This window comes from Haliotis cracherodii, unplaced genomic scaffold (assembly GCF_022045235.1).
Source record: "Haliotis cracherodii isolate W230 unplaced genomic scaffold, xgHalCrac1.p SCAF_34, whole genome shotgun sequence".
In the NCBI taxonomy this organism is placed as follows: domain Eukaryota; kingdom Metazoa; phylum Mollusca; class Gastropoda; order Lepetellida; family Haliotidae; genus Haliotis; species Haliotis cracherodii.
Window position 1 is genome coordinate 2173790 of NW_027266291.1, and position 26171 is coordinate 2199960.

Consider the following 26171-nt stretch of genomic DNA (forward strand, 5'->3'; position numbering starts at 1 on the left):
TACAGACTGACGAATTGCTTGGAGTCTTAAAGGATTTAACATGTGCCCATGTTGGGTAGTCATGATTATACTGAAATTATATTTTCTTGTATTTAATATAAAAATGGAAGATATTTATCTAGATAATCTAACATATACAGGTGAAACAGCGGGCGGAGAGTCTGATGAAACCAGCTTGATGTGGCTACGATGGGGAATAAATCTCAATGAGGAACTTTTACACTAGTCTGTTTATGATTATTACGATGCCTGAACCTCTTAGAAATCATGATATACAGTTCGTCAAATTCCAATCATAAATGCTCAAGATATTGTGTAAACACGAGCTGTTTACGACATCTACTTCACACCAAGTTACCCGGACCTTCACCATCATCCATTAACATGCAAGAACAGTACCTGTTGCAAACTATGGTTGTGTTAGAAATAAGACACACTTCTGACACTATCTACAGGTCATTTCATGAGTGACCTTGACATATGACACAATCATGAAATATGGTGCTATTTCTACAAAAGTCAAGACCACAAGATGAAAAAAAAAAAAAAAATCACACCAAAGTTTATAGAAACATATTTATACTTATTGAGAATGTGTATCATTAAACTTGGGATGTACCTCTTGGATGGTGTCCCTCTTTGATATGATTTTAGTCAAATATGCCAAAGGTCAAAGTTAGTTTTTTGTAAAATATGGTTACATCATTGATAGTAACGGAGTTATGGTCACCTTTACATGTACAAACATTTATCTGCAAGTATCTTTACGAATTCTACTACAGTGTTTCCTCATTATTGCGCCCTTCAACATACCGCTAACTCGGTTATAGCGCGCGCTAAAGCATGGCTCCCAAAATTTTCTAACATTTTCGATAAACTCAAGTTTTCAAATGACACGATGTTTTCCCACAACTCAAAAAACATTATCAGCTGATCACCGCGATCACGTAACACCAGAAATACCAGTCAACAAATCGGAACTGAAGTACGCAATTTAATCCTATTATTATAATATCTGGTAATAAAAATAATAGGTCCTTGTTTATCTGGACTAATGTTTGCAATACATTTTTTAAAATATATTCAAAATTTCTTCCGATAATCATAATAATGTTTACAATAATTTCAGTGAAATCGTATGGGATGTGATCGGTAGATTGCACAAATCATCGTTATCAACAGCAACCAGCAACCTGATAAAATAATAATTTCATATACAATTTCTTCCGACCAATGCATCAAATTTCTTTAAAGTGGTATCACTGGGTACGTTTTAACTGAATCACCGGTAGATTGGGAGGAAACGTGTGCACAGCTGATTGCTATTTCTGGCTTAGTTTACGAGAAAATACACACGGTAATCTTAATCTCTGCATATAAAAAAATGCCTTTGAGAGCAGGAAATACATTTTAAATGGTATATCATTATGTCTGGTGATGTTTGATACAGATCTACCTGCTTATTCACCTGAAGAGATACGATGTGTTGAGGTTTTTTTAAAGCGCATATTATACTAGCTAAATGTTTTTTTACACAATGAATCATAAATGACTGCTATTCTAATGTTTTTTGAAACTCAGAATCGTGCAACGTAGATCGTGTTAGGTAGGCAGAGCATGTATACTGGTTTGTTGGTCATCTACCACCTAACAACTTGACCTTCGTTAAACCGCTAATCATCTATAATGCTCATCAATTATTTGGACCCCCAAAGGTAGCGTTGTAGCGAGGGATCACTGTACATCTAATCTGACAAAGTAATGACTATAGGGATCATGTACACTAATTTTGGTCAAATTCTAATTGTAAATACTGAAGTAACTGTGTACACAATTCCTTTGTGACGACTTGCTCATACACAGTGACTTTGACTTCAAGTGTCATCTGATTCCAAAGATAGATATTGGAGGTAGATCAGGTATCAAACATCTGACCTATTTGAGAAAAACAATTGTAGAATCAGTGGTTCCTATCTGAGAAAATGGGCTGCTTAATAAAATCAGTAAAACCTAGATAATCTAAAAGTGTACAACAATAAAACTACCAACGTTAATTATCTCCATGAAGTAAAGAGGAACTCTACCTGATAGTCTAGTGCATCCAACCCCTTGAAGATAAACTCAAACAATGTTTTCAAGTTTTCTGGGCTTGGAGCTGTCACAAAAATGTTTGAATATCCAAATGCCACTGCTGATGCCATGGCCAAACCAAGGGCTGCCGACTTGCCCCGTCCCCTAGCAGCTGTCAACACAACAGTACTACGCAACGTCTTTTCCGAAATGGCATCCACAAACTTCAACACAGCCTTGGCCTGAAACAATTTAATCAAAGATTATTTTCTCCCAGAAATCTGTGCAAGGAAAAATTGTTCGTAGGTGACATATTTCAAAACCAATCCAATGACATGACCCAACAAATAACCTGGCTTAGTATCTTGTCCCTACACAGAACCTGGTTTAGTGTCTTGTCCCCCCCACATTACCTGGCTTAGTATCTTGTCCCTACACAGAACCTGGTTCAGTGTCTTGTCCACCCACATTAACTGGCTTAGTGTCTTGTCCCTACACGTAACCTGGTTTAGTGTCGGGTCCCCACACATTACCTGGCTTAGTGTCTTGTCCCTACACAGAACCTGGTTTAGTGTTGGGTCCCCACACATTACCTGGCTTAGTGTCTTGTCCCTACACAGAAACTGATTCAGTGTCGTGTCCCCACAAAGTGCCTGGTTCAGTGTCTTATCCTCACAGTGCCTGGTTCAGTGTCTTCTCCTCACAGTGCCTGGTTCAGTGTCTTGTCCTCACAGTGCCTGGTTCAGTGTCTTGTTCCCACAGTGCCTGGTTCAGTTTCTCGTCCCCACATATTGCCTGGTTTTAGTGTCTTGTCCCCACAGTTCCTCGTTTAGTGTTGTCCCCACACAGTACCCTGTTTTAGTGTCTTGTCCCCACATATTGCCTGGTTCACTGTCTTGTCCCAACATATTGCCTGGTTTTAGTGTCTTGTCCCCTCACAGTACATGGTTCACTGTATTGTCCCCACACAGTGCCTGATTTTAGTGTCTTGTCCCCACACAGTATCTGGTTCACTTGCTTGTCCCCACATATTCTGGTTTTACTGTCTTGTCCCCACACAGTATCTGGTTCACTGTCTTGTCCCGACAAAGTGCCTGGTTCACTGTCTTGTCCTCACACAGTATCTGGTTCAGTGTCTTGTCCCCACAGTATCTGGTTCACTGTCTTGTCCCCACACAGTATCTGGTTTTAGTGTCTTGTCCCCACAGTACCTGGTTCACTGTCTTGTCCCCACAGTACCTGGTTCACTGTCTTGTCCCCACACAGTATCTGGTTCACTGTCTTGTCCTCACACAGTATCTGGTTCAGTGTCTTGTCCCCACACAGTATCTGATTCACTGTCTTGTCCCCACACAGTATCTGGTTTTAGTGTCTTGTCCCCACACAGTATCTGGTTCACTGTCTTGTCCCCATACAGTATCTGGTTCACTGTCTTGTCCCCACACAGTATCTGGTTCACTGTCTTGTCCCCACACAGTATCTGGTTCACTGTCTTGTCCCCACACAGTGCCTGGTTCAGTGTCTTGTCCCCACATATTGCCTGGTTCACTGTCTTCTCCCTACACAGTGCCTGGTTTTAGTGTCTTGTCCCCATACAGTATCTGGTTCAGTGTCTTGTCCCAACACATTACCTGGTTTAGTGTCTTGTCCCCACACAGTATCTGGTTCAGTGTCTTGTCCCCACAAAGTGCCTGGTTCAGTGTCTTGTCCCCACACAGTACCTGTTTTTAGTGTCTTGTCCCCACACAGTACCTGGTTCACTGTCTTGTCCCCACAGTACCTGGTTCAGTGTCTTCTCCCAACATATTGCCTGGTTCACTGTCTTGTCCCCACACAGTGCCTGGTTCAGCGTCTTGTCCCCACAGTACCTGGTTCAATGTCGTGTCCCCACAGTACCTGGTTCAGTGTCTTGTCCCCACACAGTACCTGGTTCACTGTCTTGTCCTCACACAGTATCTGGTTCAGTGTCTTGTCCCCACAGTACCTGGTTCACTGTCTTGTCCCCACACAGTACCTGGTTCAGTGTCTTGTCCCCACAGTACCTGGTTCAATGTCGTGTCCCCACAGTACCTGGTTCAGTGTCTTGTCCCCACAGTGCCTGGTTCAATGTCGTGTCCCCACAGTACCTGGTTCAGTGTCTTGTCCCCACACAGTACCTGGTTCACTGTCTTGTCCCCACACAGTACCTGGTTCAGTGTCTTGTCCCCACACAGTGCCTGGTTTTAGTGTCTTTTCCCCACAGTACCTGGTTCAGTGTCGTGTCCCCACAGTACCTGGTTTTAGTGTCTCGTCCCCACAGTACCTGGTTCAGTGTCGTGTCCCCACACAGTACCTGGTTTTAGTGTCTTGTCCCCACAGTACCTGGTTCAGTGTCGTGTCCCCACACAGTACCTGGTTTTAGTGTCTTGTCCCCAAATAGTGCCTGGTTTTAGTGTTTTGCCCCCACACAGTGCCTGGTTTTAGTGTCTTGTCCACACAGTACCTGGTTCAGTGTCTTGTCCCCATACAGTGTCTGGTTCAGTGTCTTGTCTCAACATATTGCCTGGTTCACTGTCTTGTCCCCACACAGTGCCTGGTTCAGCGTCTTGTCACCACATATTGCCTGGTTCAGTGTCTTGTTCCCACAGTGCCTGGTTCAGTGTCTTGCCCCCACATATTGCCTGGTTCACTGTCTTGTCCCCACACAGTGCCTGGTTCAGTGTCTTGCCCCCACATATTGCCTGGTTCACTGTCTTGTCCCCACACAGTGCCTGGTTCAGTGTCTTGCCCCCACATATTGCCTGGTTCACTGTCTTGTCCCCACACAGTGCCTGGTTCACTGTCTTGTCCCCACACAGTGCCTGGTTCAGCGTCTTGTCCCCACAGTACCTGGTTCATTGTCGTGTCCCCACAGTACCTGGTTCATTGTCGTGTCCCCACAGTGCCTGGTTCAGGGTCTTGTCCCCACACAGTGCCTGGTTTTAGTGTCTTGTCCCCAGCACAGTACATGGTTCACTGTCTTGTCCCCACACAGTACCTGGTTTAGTGTCTTGTCCCCACAGTGCCTGGTTTTAGTGTCTCGTCCCCACAGTACCTGGTTCAGTGTCGTGTCCCCACACAGTACCTGGTTTTAGTGTCTTGTCGCCACATATTGCCTGGTTTTAGTGTCTTGTCCCCACACAGTACCTGGTTCAGTGTCTTGTCCCCACAGTACCTGGTCTAGTGTTTGACAGCAATCTGCAACACATCCAACTGGCTGAGTATCCTGCAGTGAGCCTTTCAGTTCTCGAAGCTCCAATTCTTTGGGTGTCATGGAATCTTCCTAGAATGTGATCAAATGAATATAGGAGGCATAATACACAATCTATTAAATTAGCTTCAAATTACATTATTGAATACACTGAATATTATCAAATTCAAAGACTATTATTGATTATGGAGTTTGAGAAAACCTTCAACACTGTCGATTGTTCCTCTTTTCAAGTAGTATACCATTTTTTTGGTTTTGGCAATTCAACTAAAAGTTGGATCAGCACTCTCTACACTTGTACACAGTCATGCGTACTGGGAAATGGACTTGGTACATCATTTTTTATAAATATCTAGGGGATGTCGCCTTGGAGATTGCTTGTCTCCATACATATTTATTCTTTGGGCAGAAATACTGGCAATATTGATACTAAATGAACCAGACATTAAGGTAATAAATATAGGAAATATGGAGTATTATCAATACAGTGATCCCTCGCTACAACGCTAATAATTGATGACCAGTATAGAAAACAGTGTACATGCTCTGCCTACCTAACACAATTGCACAATTCAGAGTTTCATGAAACATAAGAATAGAAGTTATTTATGATTCATAGCGTAAAAAAAGGTTTATCGAGCATAATATGCGCTTTAAAAAAAACAAAACATTGTATTCCTCCAGGTGAATACGCCTGTAGATGTATAACAAAGTTGCTCAACAAAAGTATGAAAGTTGATATAAAACATCACTAGACATGATGATTTACCATTTAAAATGTATTTCCTGTTCTCAATGACATTGTTTTATATGCAGAGATTAAGATTACCGTGTGTATTTTCTCGTAAACTTAGCCAGAAATAGCAATCAGCTGTGCACACGTTTCCTCCAAATCTACCAGTGATTCAGTTAAAACGTACCCAGTGATACCACTTTAACGAAATTTGATGCATTGGTCGGAAGAAATTGTATATGAAATTATTATTTTATCAGGAATACTATATTCCAATATTGTGTTTAGTTGCAGGTTCCACCATATATACTTAATAATATATACTTAAAATTATAAAAAACACAAGTGTAGCACTTTGGTACAGATTGTATGCAGGATATTTTTTGACGTATGGAACAATTTTGACCAGTCACCATAGGGACTTCCCGCGCAGCATGTATTTCGAAAAACATTATGTTGACATTTAATTGTCAAACTGCCTGAAATGTGACTTTTGGCGGGTCATGGTACGGCATTTATGATATGTGTATCGATTCTCTTGCAACTAAAGTTTGTTTGAGGTGCTAATAATGCTAATCTGACCGTGGTTGCCGTTAATAACGGTGAGTTGTGCGATCTACCGATCACTTCGCATACGATTTCGCCGAAATTATATTGTAAAGATTATCGAATGAAATTTTGAATATAATTTTAAAAAAATATATTGCAAACATTAGTCCAGATAAACAATGAATTTTCTTTTTTATATTGCCAGATATTATAATAATAGGATTAACTTGCGTACTTCAGTTCCGATTTGTTAACTGGTATTTCTGGTGTTACGTGATCGTAGTGATCAGCTGATTATGTTTTCTGAGATGTCGGAAAACATCGTGTCATTGGAAAACTTGAGTTTATTGAAAATGCTAGTACATTTTCGGAGCCATGCTTTACCGCGTGCTATGACCGGACACTACATAAAACTAAGTTTAAAGAGTGAAAGGTTAATGATAAAATGGTCAATCAGAAATATAACATTCCTGGGAAGAAATAGTGTGAAAATCTTTGATTCTACCAAAACTCAATCACTTGTTTTCAGCAATACCTGACTCACCTTACCGCTTTATAGATCAGTTTCTCAGAATAGTCGCAACTGTTTTGTGCAACAAACAACATACAAGAGACATCAGAAGATGATCAAATTCCCCCGGCCCCAACAAATTCCAAAGGACAAATTATCTGACTGTTACTTTAAGTCCAACCTGATGAGAGAATTTCTATCTAATCTGTCTGTCCGTATACAAGTGTAGTTATTGAGCTATCAAAATTATACCATATGAGTGGGATTTGGAACTTTGTATTTTTATGTCAGGTACACATGTACACCACTATGAACAGATTCAAAGTCAAACTTGTTGCCTTGGAAACAGGAAAAACTTCATTGTTTTTAAATTCCTAAAACGCAAAAAGCACCACTTCAGCCCATGATTAATACATGTACTCAATCTGGTTGAAAATTATTGAATAGTGTATACATTCTGCTCCAGAAAAGATACCTGCCACTGTTTCAGCTAAGTCTAACAACTTGTTAATAAAATCTTAAAAAATTCCATAATAGTAAAAGGCATCACTTCAAAAATCCAAACATAACTGATATGTCTATTAGGGATTACTAAAACTAAGCCATTAAATCTCTACATTCTTTCTGATAATGATAGCCCTGCCTTTAGGAAAAAATCATAAACTTGTAAGGTTTGGTTTGGGGTTTGGTAGTGTTCAGGAAAACTACTTACATGGATATTTTTTTTTACAGCTGTCTCTGTCTGTACATATCTGTGAATCAGTGTCTTATAATTAATGGCAATTAAGTTATGTAGACATATACATGTAAAGGCTACAGGGTAATTAAACTTTGGAATTAAATGTTCATTCAGACAGTGGTTATCCCAAATCAGTCGCTAAGACAGTATACTGAACTGCTGCAAATGGAGTAATCTATTCTACCTTTAACTTGTTTCGCCTACTTAAAACATCCAAGGAAAGTCAACATTACTACTCAACCTATACACAAAACAATTGTGCCCAAAATCAACACCTTGATAAATTGGAAAGTCTACTAAAAATTATCATGATGGATAAAGATAAGCCTAAACACAACCTAAAACCTTTTAGAAGTGTAACCAACATGAAACTCATAAGGTTTCAATACCAAATAATGCACCTTATTTTACCAACAAAGAATAAATTCCACAAGATTGGATACGTAGACAACTTATGTAGCTCGGATTTCAAAGACACTATTGAACACATATTTGGTCGTGTAGAAAAGTGAACTTTCTTTGGATCGATTTAGAAAATTGGATATTAATTAAAATATAGGACAAAATTATAATTACTAAAGACATTGTCTTAATGCTTACAATGCTACCCATTTGACACAGTATGTCACTATCCGTGTTGCTACTGTTGAACCCATTCGACAGGCAAATAGCATAACAACACACCAAAATAAAACTTGCAATAACTATTTTCCGAGAAGGTTTTACATACCATTTAAATTATGTATGGTATGCATCAATGCTCAGCTTTTGAAATATCAAAACTTTAAATAGCTGAAGTACCTGAAAAAATCCCAAAATAAGCAACTTTTGTTTTAATTAATCATAAAGAAATACAATTGTACTTAGTCTCATGAGGGGTGGATTTCGTTTCTGGGGCACAGCTAAAGCAACATTCAATATCTTTCGATACAACTTGGCAGATATATCAAGCCGATCCTGAAGAGGTGCCTTTTGCTATTTGCGGATTTGTGGCAATTAAAACACTACTATAATAAATAAGCAGTTACTTTTTAATTGCATTCAGCATATGTTTTCAAATGCCTTTATGAACTATAACCAATATGTCAACAGGGATGTGAGCAGGTTTCCCCCCCCAAAAGAGGAAAACTCTCGGGGATCTGGGGGCATGCCCCCCCCCCCCCCCGAAATTGTTTAGACATTTGATTCCATTTTAAGCAATTTCGTGCATTTTGGACAACATTCACAACAAGAAATGAAATGAGTAAATGGCAAAATTTTCAAAAACAATCGGACACAGCTTCTGCGCACCTGTGCGCACCCGCCAGGTCTGGGAGCAATACTACCATAAACCTCATCCCCTATCCCCAAGACACAGGGACAACTGTCACAAGCGAGCAATGTCTGACCCTTTCCCCATGTTGAAGTATATTGAAAAACATTTACTTTGTTCTTACTCACCTTTTGTTAAAAAAACCCAACAACATTGCAATCATAAGACATTAATACAACATATATCCCCATGTTGTGGGTTTTTGGACGGTGAAGAAAGATTCATAGTTTTCTTGCTAATCACATGAACAACTGTAAAACATCTCATTCACTTATAGGCTAAAAGACAACTTTATCTTAAAACAAGCCATTTACAATTTCTGTGTGATGCCACACCCCATGTTATAGTGCAAGTATTCCTGATAGGAAACGTATGATGTTCAAAAACCTATGATCTGACAATAGTAGTATTGTGTCAAGAATAATAGTAAAGGCATTTATGATGCTGAAAACTCTCATCGAAAACAGCACAATCCGCGATGGTTGTCCGGAAACAATGATAATATTTTTTTATCTTCAATTATTATCAATTATTATTATCTTCAATTATATTTTTACTTGGAAGATGATCTTTTTTCGAGGACTGCTCGAAACACAATATTCTGCATTTCCACAGAGATTTCAAATCCCTGTGTCAAAGAGACGTTCAGTCTTGCCAAAATATTGTATCTGTCAATGGTTGTGGACAACCAGAGACCTGCTGACACTTTTTCCACCAACGACATTTGCTGAGTATCAGAGACTGTATCGTTCTCCATTAATAAGAACATGAGGGTAGATCTGACTGTTGAAATAGTCAATCATACTGCGGTTTAAGTAATTCAATAGCTTTCTTAGTAGTTGACCTGGTCCAAATTTTGAGGATAGAAGAAACATAGCAGACTGAGGATGCAACGTAATGGCGGATGAAGTGAAATTGGGGATGATGAAGCCCTGGAGGTGGTCTCTGGTAGAACGAGTTCACTGTTAATTTAAGAGCAATTTGAGGCTGCATATTGACCAGATCAATGTTGTCGAAGATGCCAGTGAATAAAGGGGGGAAGCTTGACTTTCAGTAGTGATGTCTGGCTATGCTGACGTAGTGTCAAGTTGAATGGATCCATAGTACTAAGGGGAGAATTCGTGTTCCGGGGGGGTAATATCAATTGTCCAGTGCATTGTATAAAAGTCATGGCATGTAGCAGCGCTTCAAAATCTGTAGAAGAGAGGTAGTTTGATCATGATTATTCCAAGAAGTGGGTAATGTGAGTGTAGTTGGCGGGTCCCTCGTAGTAGTCTATTCCACAGGAACATGTAATGGAGTATGCTGTGGGATAGTAGATCTGGACCTCTGTTGAGGGTCGAGGTCGATCTGCGTAACTATATCCTGTGTGGTGTATAGCAATAGTAGTCAGAAGTAGATCTGTAGTTCAAATATGGTGGGTTTCTCAATCCATGTAACGGCCAGGTGATGCATAAGGGTAGAAGCTCATGTGATGATATCGATCTCGACTCTTTCTTTTCTCTGCAGGTGGAAGAACGAGGTTGAACATGAGGTATCGATCCCTGCCAGGGTCGACAGTAATGGAGGCGTCTGGGGAGAGACTAGTCTGTAATAGGGATGACTTCTACAAGCTCAACTTCTTCATCCCATGGGGGAGCGGGGGATGATAGGCGACTAGCAGCTGACGGACGTAGCAGCCAGGGTAGCGATGTCTAAGGCCCCTACTGGCCCCTACAAGACATGAGTTATAGAGACGTCAGCGGTGATACAGGTGCCCTGGTACTTAACAAAGACTAGGTTTGGGCAGGAATATTTCCATTGAGAAAGCTGTCTGAAACCATGTCATCTTCTACCAAAAGTGATGTGATAGCAGATATGGGAGGCTGTTAGACGATCGCCTTGATTGACGAAAGTGACAACTGGTTTCACAGTGACACACTCAGGACGGTCCGTGTTCTGCATCCAGTTCACCGTTAAACGATGGATCTGTCTGACATTTACACAAATAGTGGCTGAAGGCTTCCTCTGAGACATGTGCACATCGGGAACGGCGGTGACCAGGCTTGCAGATTCCACAGCAGTTGCAACCAAAGTTCATGTGGACAGCAAGGTGTAAAAAGTGCCAACACTTTTACAGGCAGGGCTCTTAATACAGTCAAGTCTCGTTAATCCGACAATCGGCTTTATCAGACACTAATGATGGGAACCGATTTAATCAGTGCTATTTCGACCCGTTAATCCGACAGTCTCGCACTCCGACTCCGACACACCTAATTTGCAACGAATTACTGAAATCACTCATCAATCAGTCTCGTTAATCCGACACAGTGATCAGCGTACTCTGTGGTCATCTGCCCGCAAGTACACAGCCCGTGTTTTGATGCAAGACGAATCGGCTGCTAGCTGCATACTACAAAGTGCTAAACAATTAATGCTTTGAATAAAGAAAACAGGATAATTCACATGCTTAGGTTACTTCAATCTTATTTAAATCAGATACAAGTTCTCGCTATCGATGAGGACATCCCATTACAGGTCACGTCAGAACAACCTTTCGCGAACTATGACCTACCAATGAAATGACCAACAGGAAGCTGACGTAAGCCACTTAGAAAGCAGCTTTCTTAAGCTTTGGGTACCAGTTTCAAAGTTGCGACTTCCATTCAAGACTATGCTTTTTAAAGTATTTTGAATCGGTCATACAGTCCGTAACAGTTGTTTTGTGTTAATCTTTAGAGGTTGCATGATTAGAAAACATGTTCCGCCTACAATGTAACATAACTTTATGAATATTTATTTCAAATTTTTTATTACTTGTTTGAATCCTTATCTATCGTGTAGTTGTTCAATTTTCGATCACAAACGTTGATACTACTAAATTTTGTTTATCCGACATACTTGTTAATCTGACATAATCATATGCAATCATCGATGTCGGTTTAACAGGACTTGACTGTATTCTGATCAGTCGCCATGTGGCAGATGTTGATAATATACAAGAGGAAACTTATCAGAAGCAATGAAAAAAACAAAATCGTATTCTCTACTTGATAATAACTCGTTCATTTATCATGTCTCAAGAAGTCCCATCACCTAACAAACGGCTGTACCAGTACGATTCCAAGAAATCACTACAGTAAATATGTTTGGAAGAAAAAGAGTCACTTTTAAAGTATGCATTTTAATTATGGTAGAATGCAGAAAAACCTCTTTTGTTTCAAATTTTGAGGTGGTTCATCATTGATCAAACATCTCTAAATATAACATTTAGCAGTGTTTAATCAACGAAGAACCATCTCCAAATTTACTTGTAACGCTGGGGTCATACAAGGCCCTGTTTAGACCTTGAACCAACAGTCTAGAACAGACCACAGAAAGACATTACAAAGGTCACAGAGACATGTACCCTTTAAGTAGTCAGTCAGAAGAAAGAGTTGGACAATGGATACCAAAACTTTGTTCTACTTTAGGGAGGGGTATGTCTGCAGTGGTGTACAATGGCGACTTACCATGGCCTTGGTGGGCACTGGTGTAATGTTGAGGATGTTAGAGGTGACCGGAAGGATGTTGAGTTGGTCGTCAATAACCATACAGCTTTTACACGTGGACAGGGACAACAGGAATCTATAAAGACAAACAGTTAAAACTACTTTGCACTGCACTAAATATTTGTCAATTAGTAACAATGAAAAAGTCTCACAATCTACAAACCTTTCATTGAATCGAGCTACAACATCTTGATGAGCCTCAGTGCGGAACCGGGAGTGAACATCCTAGAAATGAAAAGAAATATAAGTAAGTAGATTTGGAATTCATTTGCAACTTTAAATTTGAGGGAGAATCCATCTCCTACAATACACTCCACTAACTAATTACTTCAACATCTGATCTTCAATACTCTGGGCTGATACTGCTTGTGTCTGATGTCTGTATTTTGTCATGGTAGACGATCTTGAAATTGCAGTGAGATTAGATATCTAAAAATGTGAAGAATGTAATCCCAAATGTTTTTGATGTTCAGTGCTGTACACACAGGAAAGAAGTGATGTCTTCCCATCTCACACTTGCAACTGCATGAGCCTGAGAATAGCGTTTGTCTCAAAACTAATCATAGATAAGTTGGCAGTGAAGAGGTCATCTGTTGAAAATCAAAAATATTTTATAGTGTGATAGCACCCTCATTCCACTAGCCCGCGATCCTGTGGCGCTCCAATGGCACTCCATAGTCTCACCCCAAAAGCCTTCCTTCTCCTTCTTCGAGGCTGTTGGGCCAGAATAGCAATCTGCTGGTTCACGATGGCATGGTTCACGAGATTGTAAATCACTTGTAATATGGCAGCATCTCTATGGTTCATGGTGATACCCGTCTGCTGCCAAGCACAGAACTGAAGAGCGCAGCTGATCGCCACAGGTTTTTATAGAATCGAGCCCCTTTGCTGCGATCAGGTCGCAATCGGATCGCCTAGAGTACTACTTGAGCTCTAACGGATCTTCATAGATTGCACTCAATCGCTATCGGATCAGAGAAGAGTGCCATAGATCACTATGATCGCCATCGGTTCGCTAATAGAGCGCCATTGGAGTGCATCCTGATCACATCGGAAACTGATCGTGCAAGATCGCCACATTTTGGGGTGGTTGGGTGGCGATCAAGCACCACCAAGTTGCTATCGGATCACATAGATCACTATTGGATCGCTATTGGATCGCTATCTGATCACAAGTACCCCTATATCGCCTCATTATATGGCGATCTATGGCGCTCCTTCAGATCGCGTAGATCACCGTGGATCGCCGCCTATTGGAATGGGTACCTAACAGCCAAATGGGGAATTAAAGTCTATGAACAAATAGAGGTAGCGTAATCAAGGGAATAATTAAACTATGTCTTCTAATTTTATTATGATAAATGGACAGACATATAATAATGTGAAAAGTGAGCTACAAGAATAACAAAAATGAAATAAAATGAATAGTTTCTCAAATGAATGTTCAGATTTTAACAAATCTGCAAAGGATGTGCTTGCTTACCATAGTGATCGTGAACAGTTGTTTGAGAGATGAAACAGAGCGTAGCAGGATGATCACCAGTCCTCCCCCTTCCACTGTCTCAATGGTGCGTGCCAGCAGGTTGGGGGTTAATGCTTCGAAGTCCTGTCATAGAAAATAAGCTGTTTTAAATGTTTCCACATACAGCAACCATAAGGCTGATATTGTACTAGACTTCACACCAAAGATTGGCAACATTACAGCGTAGTCAAGTTGCATTTTAAGCTACCTGGAGAGAGAATTTCCAAAATATGAACATACCAATGTTATACCATTGACTCATCTCCACCTGGGTGTATTTTCTACAGGTATAAGCTTCTACCGTAATCATGATTCATGCACTAGTTGTTATGCCATTGACTCATCTCCACCACCTCAATTATATTTTAACATATCTCAATAGCACTCCTGGCACTCAGAAGCAATTAAGTTATTCAGGCAATCTATCATCTGGTAATTGAGGCGGTTACTATTTACCCTGCAAGTTACTGAACCTTCAGTCATTCTTCAGTCTTCGTCTACTCTGCCAAGTACTCCTGGCACTCGGGTGCAACTAATGGGGTGTGCAACTCCTCCTTGGATTACTTGGCAGAGGTAGAGCCTGGTGATTTGGTATATTTCTTAACCGCCCACATTCATTACGCTAAGTGACTTGGCTGAGGTAAAGTTTTTTATAATATCCATGTACTATTTTCATAAATTTATCCATGTTGTCCTTTATCTGTTGTTGTGATGTTATTGTCATTATAAATTGTACGTTAAGGAATATGAACTTATATTGTGTATTATTAGTTAACTAATGGTTGCAAGTGATCAGTAAAACAGAAGGATCGCCTTCATTATCATTTCAGGAAAAAAGTATGAATAAGAAAGACTTTCCTTGGGAAAACATGTCTGATACAAGACAACTAACAAAAAAAAGTTTCATCCCTCTAGCTATCTTAATTAGAAAGTCATGTTCACTTCCGCTTTAATAACCTTACCTCTATTAAAAAAACACACTTCTTGTTAAGTTTGTCAAAAGATTAAGATTTTTTAATTCTTGTCAACAGTTTCTTAATACTTGTCAAAGTCTTGTTTTGACGTTGCCATGTTGGTTTGAATAATTTGAAGATGCTACTTAATTTCGGAAATTTAAGATTTGTATGTAAAACACAACTTTAATAACTATTAAACAATGATATTTGGACAACAATTTTCATTGTCAATAATTCAAAGAGAAATATATATCACTACCAAAAAATCTGGTATTTCAAGTGTCATCACTTGACACATATAAACTCTTCACATGTTGAAGTCCTCTTCACTGTCAATTATCCATAACTAGTAAAGATACTAAAGTACTAATATCAAGTAACTACCGACCATCCTGTGGTTTGAAGTATTTCAGTCACAAGAGTCATATTGAGTCTACAGGAGAAAAACGAACATAGCAAGTTCAGATTTATTCAAAGTCCAAACAGGGAAGTCTGAAACGGACTTTAGAAATATGCATATGTGACTCTGTCGAATCCTTAATCCTTAAAGTAAACTGATTAGAAAAGAAAGATCAAAATAAAAATCCAGTATGAAAGATATCCAAAAGCGGCTATCAACGTTAGATGTGTTATTTATGGAGGCAATTGTCAGAAAGTTTGGAAGCATTTCATGCAGTGGATTCAGAGTTGTTTGCTTTTGAAGACATGAATCCAATATGGCTGCGAAACCAAGGCACCAATGGCCAAAGAACACAAAATGCCAAGCACCTAACACATGCAAAGTTTGAAGGTAATTGGACAAGCCGTTGCCAAGCAATAGGGCAAAATACATCTGAAAAAGTTACTTATTTTTTGGTTTTCTGCCCTTTGTGACTAGCCTTAACAGATATGGTAAAGAATTCATAAATTCAAACTAGCACAAAGCACAGATACTTATGATGATCTACGTGTGGAAACAATTTTGGAAAATATATTAGCTATACAAAACCAGTCATCAAAATTTCTAAATTCCATCATGTTTCCATGAAAACAGCAAAAGAGAAAACTTTCAAAATCTTATAAAAGATATAAAAAAAACATACCGGTTAACGTAGCAAGTTTGCTGAAGTTAGGATACATAATATTGTAAATATGGATCGTACAAAAACCCTACCCAAATTTACGTTTCACCATGATTCCACGGAAACAGCAAAAATGAAAAAATTCAGAATCTTCAAACTAGCCAAAGGCACAAGTACTCATTGTGGTAAATGCGTGTTTGGTGAAGCTAGGGTGCATGGTTAAAAAATTATGGGCCGTACAAAAGCTCGGACGGAAGGACGGACAGACGGACGTAAAGCTATATACCCCCCAAATTTAGTTCGTAAACGGGGGTATAAAAATGAGGTACAATATATGACCATAGATAAGCCGAATTTTGAGGGCCAGAAAAAGATTCTGTAGAAAGGGGTTAGCATATGTATGGGTTACACTTTTATTAAACTCTATTTTTGTTGCTAAAAACACTACATCGTATCGCTTCAGGTGAATGAACAATGCTATAACAAACTTTGTCAATGAAAATGTGAAATTTGTGAAAAAACATCACTAGACATGATGATTTACCATTTTGATTTTATTTCTTGTCATGCATTGTTTTATATTGTTTTATATGGAGGGATAAAGATTACTGTACACACATGATCTCCCAATCTACCAGTGATTATGTTTAAGCATACCCAATAATATAATGGAAAATTTTGATCAAATGATCAGAAAAAATAATACCTTAAATTACTATTTTACTACTAATATCATATTCTGATATCGTGTTATTTTAATTGAAGGTTTTACTATATATCTTCAAAATAATGATAGCCATAACCTAGGTTATCTCTCCAAATGATTCTTTTTTTTATTTCACTAACCAGGTTGACATTTGTGGTACCATGTGAATGGAAATGCATGAATGTCAACCTGGTTAGTGTAATAAACAAAGAGACAAGCAGGCCACAACAAAAACAAAATTCAGTCAGGTGAGCTAAAAATGCAGTGAGCGTGAAAATGGCATAAAAAGCAAAATGAATGGAACCTGCTACATCCAGTTGCACATGACTGTAGTGCAGGATAAAATAAATTCCAGAACAGACTGTATCGGGTAAACACTGAAGCTGAGGAAAGTAGTATAGGTAATGGTGATTCTGGACCACTTCCACTGGAGCCAGATTTCAATACCTATACCGCTACTACGGGGGGAATTTTTTAAGTGTAAACAATTGCGATTCAATGATCGTCATGAGACTAAACTAAATTGTAATGAGAAAATCCTCTATTATTTTTACTCATACATATACCATTAATTGGAAAGAAACAACTGATGACCGTATTTGGTTGGTTTGACATCACTGATATAATAAATACCTTGTGGTAATTCTCTCCATTTGATAATTTTGTCCCTGAGCATAAATGCTTCGATAGCTTTTTTGAGTTTTTCCTTTGTTGGTTTCTAATTCTTTCATTATTATATACACATGTAAGCATTCGTATAAATGTGATCTAATGATAGGAACCAATCTATTTTTAATCTCCAACAAGTTCTTTGGTTTTGGCATGGAATAATTGACGCGCTGGTTGTCTCCCTGTTCTATGAACTTTTATTTTCTCGTCTTCGCTAATACCACGTCTTACGAGAATTGGATCGAATCTCCTGCTTCTTTGCGTTGTATTTGGTGAGTTCTGACAGCACTAAATGAAACTCCTCCTCGGATATCTTACAATCAGCCATTGCTGTTGAAATATGATCCTCAATGCTGTTCAACTTTGCTTTGGCGAGTATCCGAATATTATCATGTTTTAATGCTTTCTTTTGCAACCTAAGAGAAATTAATTTTATCGCTATTCTTGCCAGTCCTGAGACTCCGGCGGCCATTTGCATGCCAAGTATGATAGGCGCGGCAATTATAGTTGATAATAAACCAACATCGGCTACACTGAGTCCCATGCTAGCTGTTACAAGCACGGTGTCAACTGTGTCAAGAGCATTCACGGCTCTGCGGTACTTTTTATACAATCCAAGTCTCATCTCCCTCTCCTCTATTCAATGTTTTTATGTCGCTTATTTGATGTAATCGAAATCCATCAACAGTATCCATCTTTTCAGATGCCTCATCAAGAGCCGGATATAAACCCATAGTGTATATTATTCTATCATATAATAGTCTTTAATTGGTCTTGCTTCAATGTTTTGAGAGCATACATCAACCTTATTAAATGTATATTATACGGCATGAATATCTTATTAAGAGAAATGCTGTCACTTTTAATAATTTGGACTCCCTCAAGGGTTGCAACGGGTGACACTCCCATATAAATAATACTGCAAAGTTGACATTGGTGTTTCTTACGCCAATCAATCGATAGACCTGGTAATATTTCGAAGGCATCTACCGGTGCATCTCCAAACAAGACTTCAATAATAAGCGTAGAAAGATTAGGTATTGCATTTAAGTAATCTGTAACTCTTTCGCCCCGACTGCCCGATTTATCAGGCAGCATAAACCGTGTCCCAGTACCCGGCTGCCCGAAAAATCAGGCGGCTACTATCCAAGCCCCACACACGGCTGCCCGATAAATCGGGTGGCACGACCGTTTTACTAAATTGCTCTTTCTACTTCCTTTCTCGTGTGTAATCTCGTTCTAAATATGGAAACGAGATCTACATGTGATCAACACGTCATTCGATGGAATTTCCCAGTCTTTTTGGCGCGTAAATCGTGGATGTCACCTGTTTTCGCGACAGGTATTTTTCTCGCTTGAATCGTAAATCTAGCGTAATGGCGGCCAACTACGATTTGGATAGCGATCAGGTGACTAACAACGACTATGGGGAATAATAATGTGTTTGATTTGAATAATTTACGCGAAGGGGAGAGGGAACTTCGTGAAGATTTTGACGGTTTCGACGAGGTGTCGAATTGATGTAATAAAGTACTGATTTAATTTATTATGCAACTGTAAATAGCAGTGTATTGTAAATATGTTATCACAACTTGTATATTTGCAGAAATTGAATTTACGATCTTTCCGTCCTTTTACAATCTTTCCCTCCTTTTAGATCAATCTGTGATATCTTCTCTGTGATGTCATTCTTATAGTAGCTGTGGTTCAATGTTCAGGTAATGTGATGAATTACTATTTAAAAACTTAAAAACTTAATTTTTGTTTCAAATCCTGAAAAAGAACAAAATAAATCAAATATTTGTGTTTTTACCTGTGTTATCGAGTTTACCTGCCTTAACAAGTTTACCTGTGTTAACGAGTTTACCTAAGAGGCTGTAAGTGTATCATAAGTAATATGTGACATCAGTATAGAAAACAAAGTCAGTACCAAGAGTTGTAAACTTGTTTATTTGTTTACAGATGTGCATGAAGAGAATTTACCTGTAACACCTGGGATTACCTGTGCCGTCCAAGATGACAAGACCACTGTGTTATGTTTACCTTGTATCTGTGATTTATTTTTGTGATTTTTAATACAATTTGAGCCAAAATTCATTGTCTGTTTTCATTTTTTCAGTGTTTTCAAGTTTTATTTCACTTGTAAACACCCGTAATTAGAAAATAACAAAGATTAGAGACAATAACAACAAAGAATATTACAGTATACTTAATCCTCTTTACAATGGTATATGAAAAATGTATATTAAAAGCAAGTTTCTGGTAGAAAAAGTGCATCAAAAATGATAGTGTGATTTTCCAATAATACTGCCAGGGAGGCCAGTGTGCAGGCCTTGTCAGTGTCAGGGACTGCTGGGTTTCAAGGGACATAACTCTGGGGCAGCCAGGGATGAAAGAGTTAATATCATTGAATTCGGTAACTAAATTTAAACTAACATTTTTTTATGCCGGACGACTCAATAACATATGACATGGGTTTTCTGGCAAAGGGAGAGACTAACACACTTTTTCGTTTTGATGGGATATAAGCCCCGAGTACGATCCGACTATTTATTATCTTAGTTAAATTATGTGCTTTCCCCGTCATCACATGATGGTATTCAATAGCCACTCGATTTTTGCTTCGACCATAGTCCATTTATTATCATCGTTGCGAGTAAGATTGTGCGAAGTGTTTTTATTGAGTCTACTAACGTCAACATCCCTTAAATCTCCTAGATTACCTGTGAATGTAACTTCTTTCCGCTTGTATACATTATCTTGTAAGTGTAAAGCGTATAAATTACCATAGGATCCAGGTTTACCGAATCCTTCTGTGTCTCCGCGTTGGGAAAGCGCAATTGTATGACATTGTCTGAGTGTTCCAGGGCTTGATACATACATATCAAATATACAAAGATACTGTATCATAACTTAAATATGAAATCAAACATTATTTATAATATGGAGTGTTACACTCAAGTATCCTATATGTACTGGTTGATGTTTTAAATCTAATACAGAAATTTTGAGATCTGAAATAATCCCCCGCTTTAATTAGGGCTCCAAGCCGAAAGGCTGGAAGCCCTATTGTAATCGGACGATTTGTTTATTATCATTATTATTCCGCCGATTTTTGTACCAGAGCTAGCAAAATAACCACTGGCTCGATTAAGTTGAAATATTGTATGTGTATGAAGACAGTTGAGTTCTAGATACGTAAAAATTCCCCAAAGACCAAGGGCAGATAACTGAAAAACAAGTAATTTTTGAAGCTATGTTGCCCCAAAACCACTTATCCGATTACTTTCAAACTTTGCATGTGTCTGCTGCTTTAGGTGCTTGACATTATTATTGTTATGTGACTTTGGTCATTGGTTACTTGGTTTGGCAGCCATATTGGATTCAAGGTTTTCACAGGTGTTTTGGAGTACCTGTCTTCAAATCCCTACTCCTCTGAATCCCTTGCATGAAACGCATTCAAACTTTCTGAGAATTGTCTCCACACACAACACTACAAATTGTCTTAAGCGATTTTGGATATCTCTTTAAGTTGCGGCCATATTGTATTCAAGGTTTTTACAGTTTTGTTGGGGTACCTGTCTTCAAATCCCTACACCTCTGAATCCCTTGCATGAAATGCATTCAAACTTTCTGAGAAGTGTCTCCACACACAACACAACAAATTGTCTTAACCGATTTTGGATATCTTTTTTCGTTGTGCCTATATTTGATTTTGATTTTGATGATTTTTTCACCGAAATACTCCCTTTCACTGTCAAGTGTCTTCTGCATTTTGTATACTACTCTTGAAGATGAGGGTTAGAATTGGTCATCAGCAACTCATGCTTGTCCTAAGAGGCGATTATCGGGATTCAAACATTGTCTGGATGGTAAAAGGGTTTTGAACACTCTGGTTAACTCTGGTTAACTCTAGCACATGCCAATTTCGTAGCGGTGATTTCTTGAAAACGGTGACTATCTTGTGATGGAGTTGGTACAAGCAAACCCTTTGAGGATTCGAACACGGTCGAAGTCAAAGATGGGTTCAGAACACCCTGGGACACATGTGGTGATGTCTCGCAGGCGTTTTAAGACGTTTGCCAGCGTTGGTACAAACAAACCATATGCGTCTTTAATGGGTTTAGAACATTCCGGGACGTTCTGGAACACGTCAGTCTCATAGCAGCGATGTCTCGTAAGCGTTTCCTTACCTTTGACGGCGTCGGTACAACCAAACCATTTGGGGATTCGAACATGGACGCGGTTGGAAACAGGTTCAGCACTCAATCTAAGCTATGCGACAGAAACCCGGGGTCCTGATGAACTCAGAACGCTATCGGATTGACTGACACTCAAATGACAAAGAAGTGACAGCCTGTTAAAGAGTCACCAAGCCGAGTGGCCGAAGAGCCCTAGTGTTATCGTTCGATTTAATATTATTATTATTCCGCAGATTTTTGTACCAGAGCTAGCAGCACAACCACTGGCTCGATTATGTTCAAATTTTGTATGTGTATGAAGACCGTTGAATACTGTATACTGCCAAAATCCCAAGGCCATAGCCCCAATGGTCAAGGGCAGGTAACTTAAAAAACAAGTATTTTTTAAAGATATTTTTTGCACTATTGCTCCGCAGCCACTTCTCCGATTACTTTCAAACCTTGCATGTATCTGCTGCTTCAGTTCGTTGACATTTTTTGTTCTTTGGCTTTGGTCATTGGTCACGTGGTTTGGCAGCCATATTGGATTCAAGGTTTTCACAAGGTTTTTTGGTACCACTCTTCAAATCCTATCTCCTCTGAACCCTCTGCATGAAATGATTTCAAACTTTCTGAGAATTGTCTCCATACAGAATACATCGAACTCTGTTAGCCATTTTTTGATATCTTTCTTAGTGACGGCCCTATTGGATTTTGATTTTGATGATTTTTTTCGCCGAAATTTTACTTTAAAGATCATATTTTGTAAGGTTCTCCACAGAAATTATTGAAAAGTTTACATGAAGTTAGACCGACATATGTACCTCATGTTTTGTTCTTGGTTGCATGCTAAAAGTAACACCGCTTGGTGGTAATATTTGATTAATATTTGGGACACCCCTGGAACACGCCAATTCGTAGTGGCCATGTCAGGTGACTATTTTTTGACGGAGTTGGTACAAGCAAACTCTTTGCGGATTCGAACATGTTTTAGGTCGGCAATGGGTTTAGAACAGACTTGGACACCCCTGCACATGACAATTTCGTAGCGGTGATACCCTGCAAATGGTGCTTACATTTGACAGATTTGGTACAAGAAACCCTTTGAGGATTCGAACATTGACGTTTGTGCGCAGTGTTACTTGGAGCCCGCCATTGCTGCTAGCAGCTTTGATTTTTTACATTGTAATGATGAGAAAGATTCCGTTCTACCGCTATTGTATTTTTCATCTTTGACTGGAATAGCTGTCAGCAGGGTAGAAGGATTTTCGAGTTGAATATTATCTCTTGTACTGATCTGATCAAGATGGATGCACAACTATTTATAGGGAACTAAATCGGGCAATTTAATTCCATGCACTGTTTCGTTGGGTTGTGTTTCTGTCATTATTCCTCCTTCAGAGTTTTTAAGTCCAAGTGTAATTGATAAGCCCCATTCAATATCTAAACCCTTTTCTCCAGCGATCAACATCCCATTCGACTCCTTTTGTGTGAGACTAGCTCCAAAAGGCTTAAAGATTTCATCATTGAGTGAGCATATGCTGGAATACCCATCAGGTATAATGGTGGGTTTGAATAAATCATCAATTACAAACAACCTATCATTTCTTGCAGCACTTATATTGGTCTACCGCGGGTAATACGTTTCATCACAGAGAGCGACTTCAAGTTGACCATCCGAGTTATCGATAGTATGAAGCAGTTGAATTGACTGGCCATTTGTTATTCTCGGGAGTATTACATACATATTAAATATACAAAGATACTATATCATAACTTAAATATGAAATCAAACATTATCTATTATATGGAGTGTTACACTCAAGTATCCTATATGTACAGGTTGATGTTTCAAATCTAATACAGAAATTTTGAGGTCTGAAATAATACCCCACTTTAATTTTTTATATTGTAATGTTGAGAAAGATTACGTTCTACCACTATTATATTTTTCTTCTTTGACTGGAATAGCTCTCAACAGACTAGAAGGACTTTCGCGTTGAATATTATCCGTTGTACTGATCTGATCAAGATGGATGCACAACTCTATATAGGGAACTAAATCGGTTAATTCTACTCCATGCACTATATAATTGGATAGTCTTATTCCTGTTCTGCCATCAAATCCAAGTGTTTCTGCTAAATTTTTGGTAAGAAATACTTTCTCTTCTCCAGTGCTTCATTTCAGTATCCCATTCGACTCATTTTGTGTGAGACTAGTTCCCAAAGGTTTAAAAATTTCATCATTGAGTGAGCATACACTGTAATACCCATCAGGTATAGCAAGGTTAGTGTGATCAATACCTAATTCACCTATTAAAAACCAATTATTATTTCTCGCATAATTTATATTGGTTTACCGCGGGTAATATGTTACATCGCTTAGGGCGACTTCAAGTTGACCATCCGAGTTATCGATAGTATGAAGCAGTTGAATAGAATGACCATTTGTTATTCCCGGGATCGTAACATATATATTAAATATACAAAGATACTATATCATAACTTAATAGGAAATCAACTTACATTACTAATTAGTCGATCTGGTGCTAATTTTTTGGTTGAATTCCCTGATATCTTTGAAAAATACAGGGTCACGGCAACTAGCGATAAAATGGTGCACGATTGGTTTCACGATCCAATGCAATTTTGGCAGAACCAGTTAAACTTTGCCATATGGTGTGCCACAACAGGATGTGGTATATCTCTTTATGCCCCAGGATTTAAACTAAAAAAGTCTGTTTTATCATTTCACGTGCACTATCAGATTAGATGTATACTTAAAAAAATTAGTACTCCATTAACGCAGGATCGAGCATGGAATGCATCAAATAATCCATACAATAGATAGGCATTCGAACGTATTTGTCAGGAATTTAATGTTTTTTCGAGTAAAGATTGGTCTAGGTATTACGTACACTGGTGCACACTCTGTTAAAGAAGTCAGCGATGATTTACTGAAAAGAGGTCGGCTTCTTCAGAGCTTTGCTCTCTCATGTAGAGATTGGAGAGATGATCGTATGAACTTTAAGGGTGGTAATGCTTTCACCGTCCAAAAGGTTGAGCAACCACCTGGAAACGCTTGGAATGAATTTCTATATGATAAAACAGAAAATAATTTTACTAACCCAGGAGTTGTAAGAGTTAATGACTCAATAAGAACTTATGTATGGGCAATTCTCGGTGCACAATCGCAAACATGAACAGGAATAATTGGTTCTGGGACGGCGCTCGATGCGCAAAAACAGTTTGTCGCAAATGTTGAGGATGCTATTAATTCACCAGTTGACATACCATCTTCTATAAAGCGTTATCAAGATGTATTACAGTATGCTCAATCCAAAGTAGACTATGTTTTTGCGCAGGGACTATACATGTCTCCAAGTAATATGGAACTTAAGATCGGTCAAGTGATCGGTTATAATAATAAAATTGTTATTGCTTCCGATCAACAGAAACCAGGTATAAATTCAGATAATAATACCAAATTAATAACGCAAACAAACACAGGCGAAACAGGAATAGTCCAGCCACAGATATCTACTAAGTCTCCTACTGACGCACAACCACAAGTGCCACCACATATTGCAACTAAAAATCAACAACATATCGATGAATAAAACAGCACTTATAGGAGGTGGAGTAGCTCTGATTTGGATAAATAGTTCTTAATGGGTTAAATAGTCTTTAGTGGATACGTACAACAGCCCTGCAATTGCTACGATCAGTGCCCACAAGTTTTGACTAAGCCAAGTGGTGGTTTTAGCTAATAGATTCAAGAGCCAGGAAACTATACTCCTATTATACCTAGAAGTGCTTTCCGAGCGAGCTTTCCCAGTGCTGAACCTAATGCTTTTAAATGCCTTTTTATCCACACTTTTACTCAGTTTGTATCAGTAGGCACTGGCACCGGTTAATGTGAGAGTCAAAGTCAATATAATCAATCCCAATGCGGTTAAAATACTAGCAATGGTTATCCCCTGTTCTCTGAACAATGCTTTAATTTTATCGGCCAGTGTAGTATCATCGTTGAGGACTTGATTAATAGTTTCCCGAATTCGACTGATTTGTGAACGAAGTGCCTTTCCATTACTCAAAGCAGCTTCGAGGCGGTCCGATCTTTCGTCTTCTAAGTTACACAATGTTTCAACAACGCGGCGTCTACTGAATTCATCACCTGCCTGTTCAAGTTTTGTTTTCTCATAAGCTATATGCTTGTCGATTTCGGATATCTTGGCTATATTATTGATGAGTTCTCCCCTCATTGTTTGCAGTGCTTTGTCAAGACCTCGTTCCGGTAATTCCCTAATACTGAACTCCGAGGATGGTACCTGTAACGTGGAATTATCATAGTAAGTATCCAAGATTTCTCCGAGTTCATCTGAGGCCAGCTTCGAACTTTC

The 26171-nt window shown here is 38.9% G+C and overlaps 1 protein-coding gene across 3 annotated transcripts in view; it reads right to left on the reverse strand.

Moving 5' to 3' along the window:
- Positions 1-26171, reverse strand: part of LOC139477706 (RNA cytidine acetyltransferase-like) — a 258360-nt gene that overhangs the window by 135571 nt on the left and 96618 nt on the right. For all 3 annotated transcript variants that reach the window (XM_071260090.1, XM_071260088.1, XM_071260089.1), the window contains 5 exons: positions 14157-14279; positions 12837-12898; positions 12635-12749; positions 5264-5371; positions 2085-2312 (listed from right to left, as the gene is read on the reverse strand). In XM_071260090.1, the coding sequence (XP_071116191.1) occupies positions 2085-2312; positions 5264-5371; positions 12635-12749; positions 12837-12898; positions 14157-14279 (636 nt within the window). The remainder of the gene's footprint in view (positions 1-2084; positions 2313-5263; positions 5372-12634; positions 12750-12836; positions 12899-14156; positions 14280-26171) is intronic.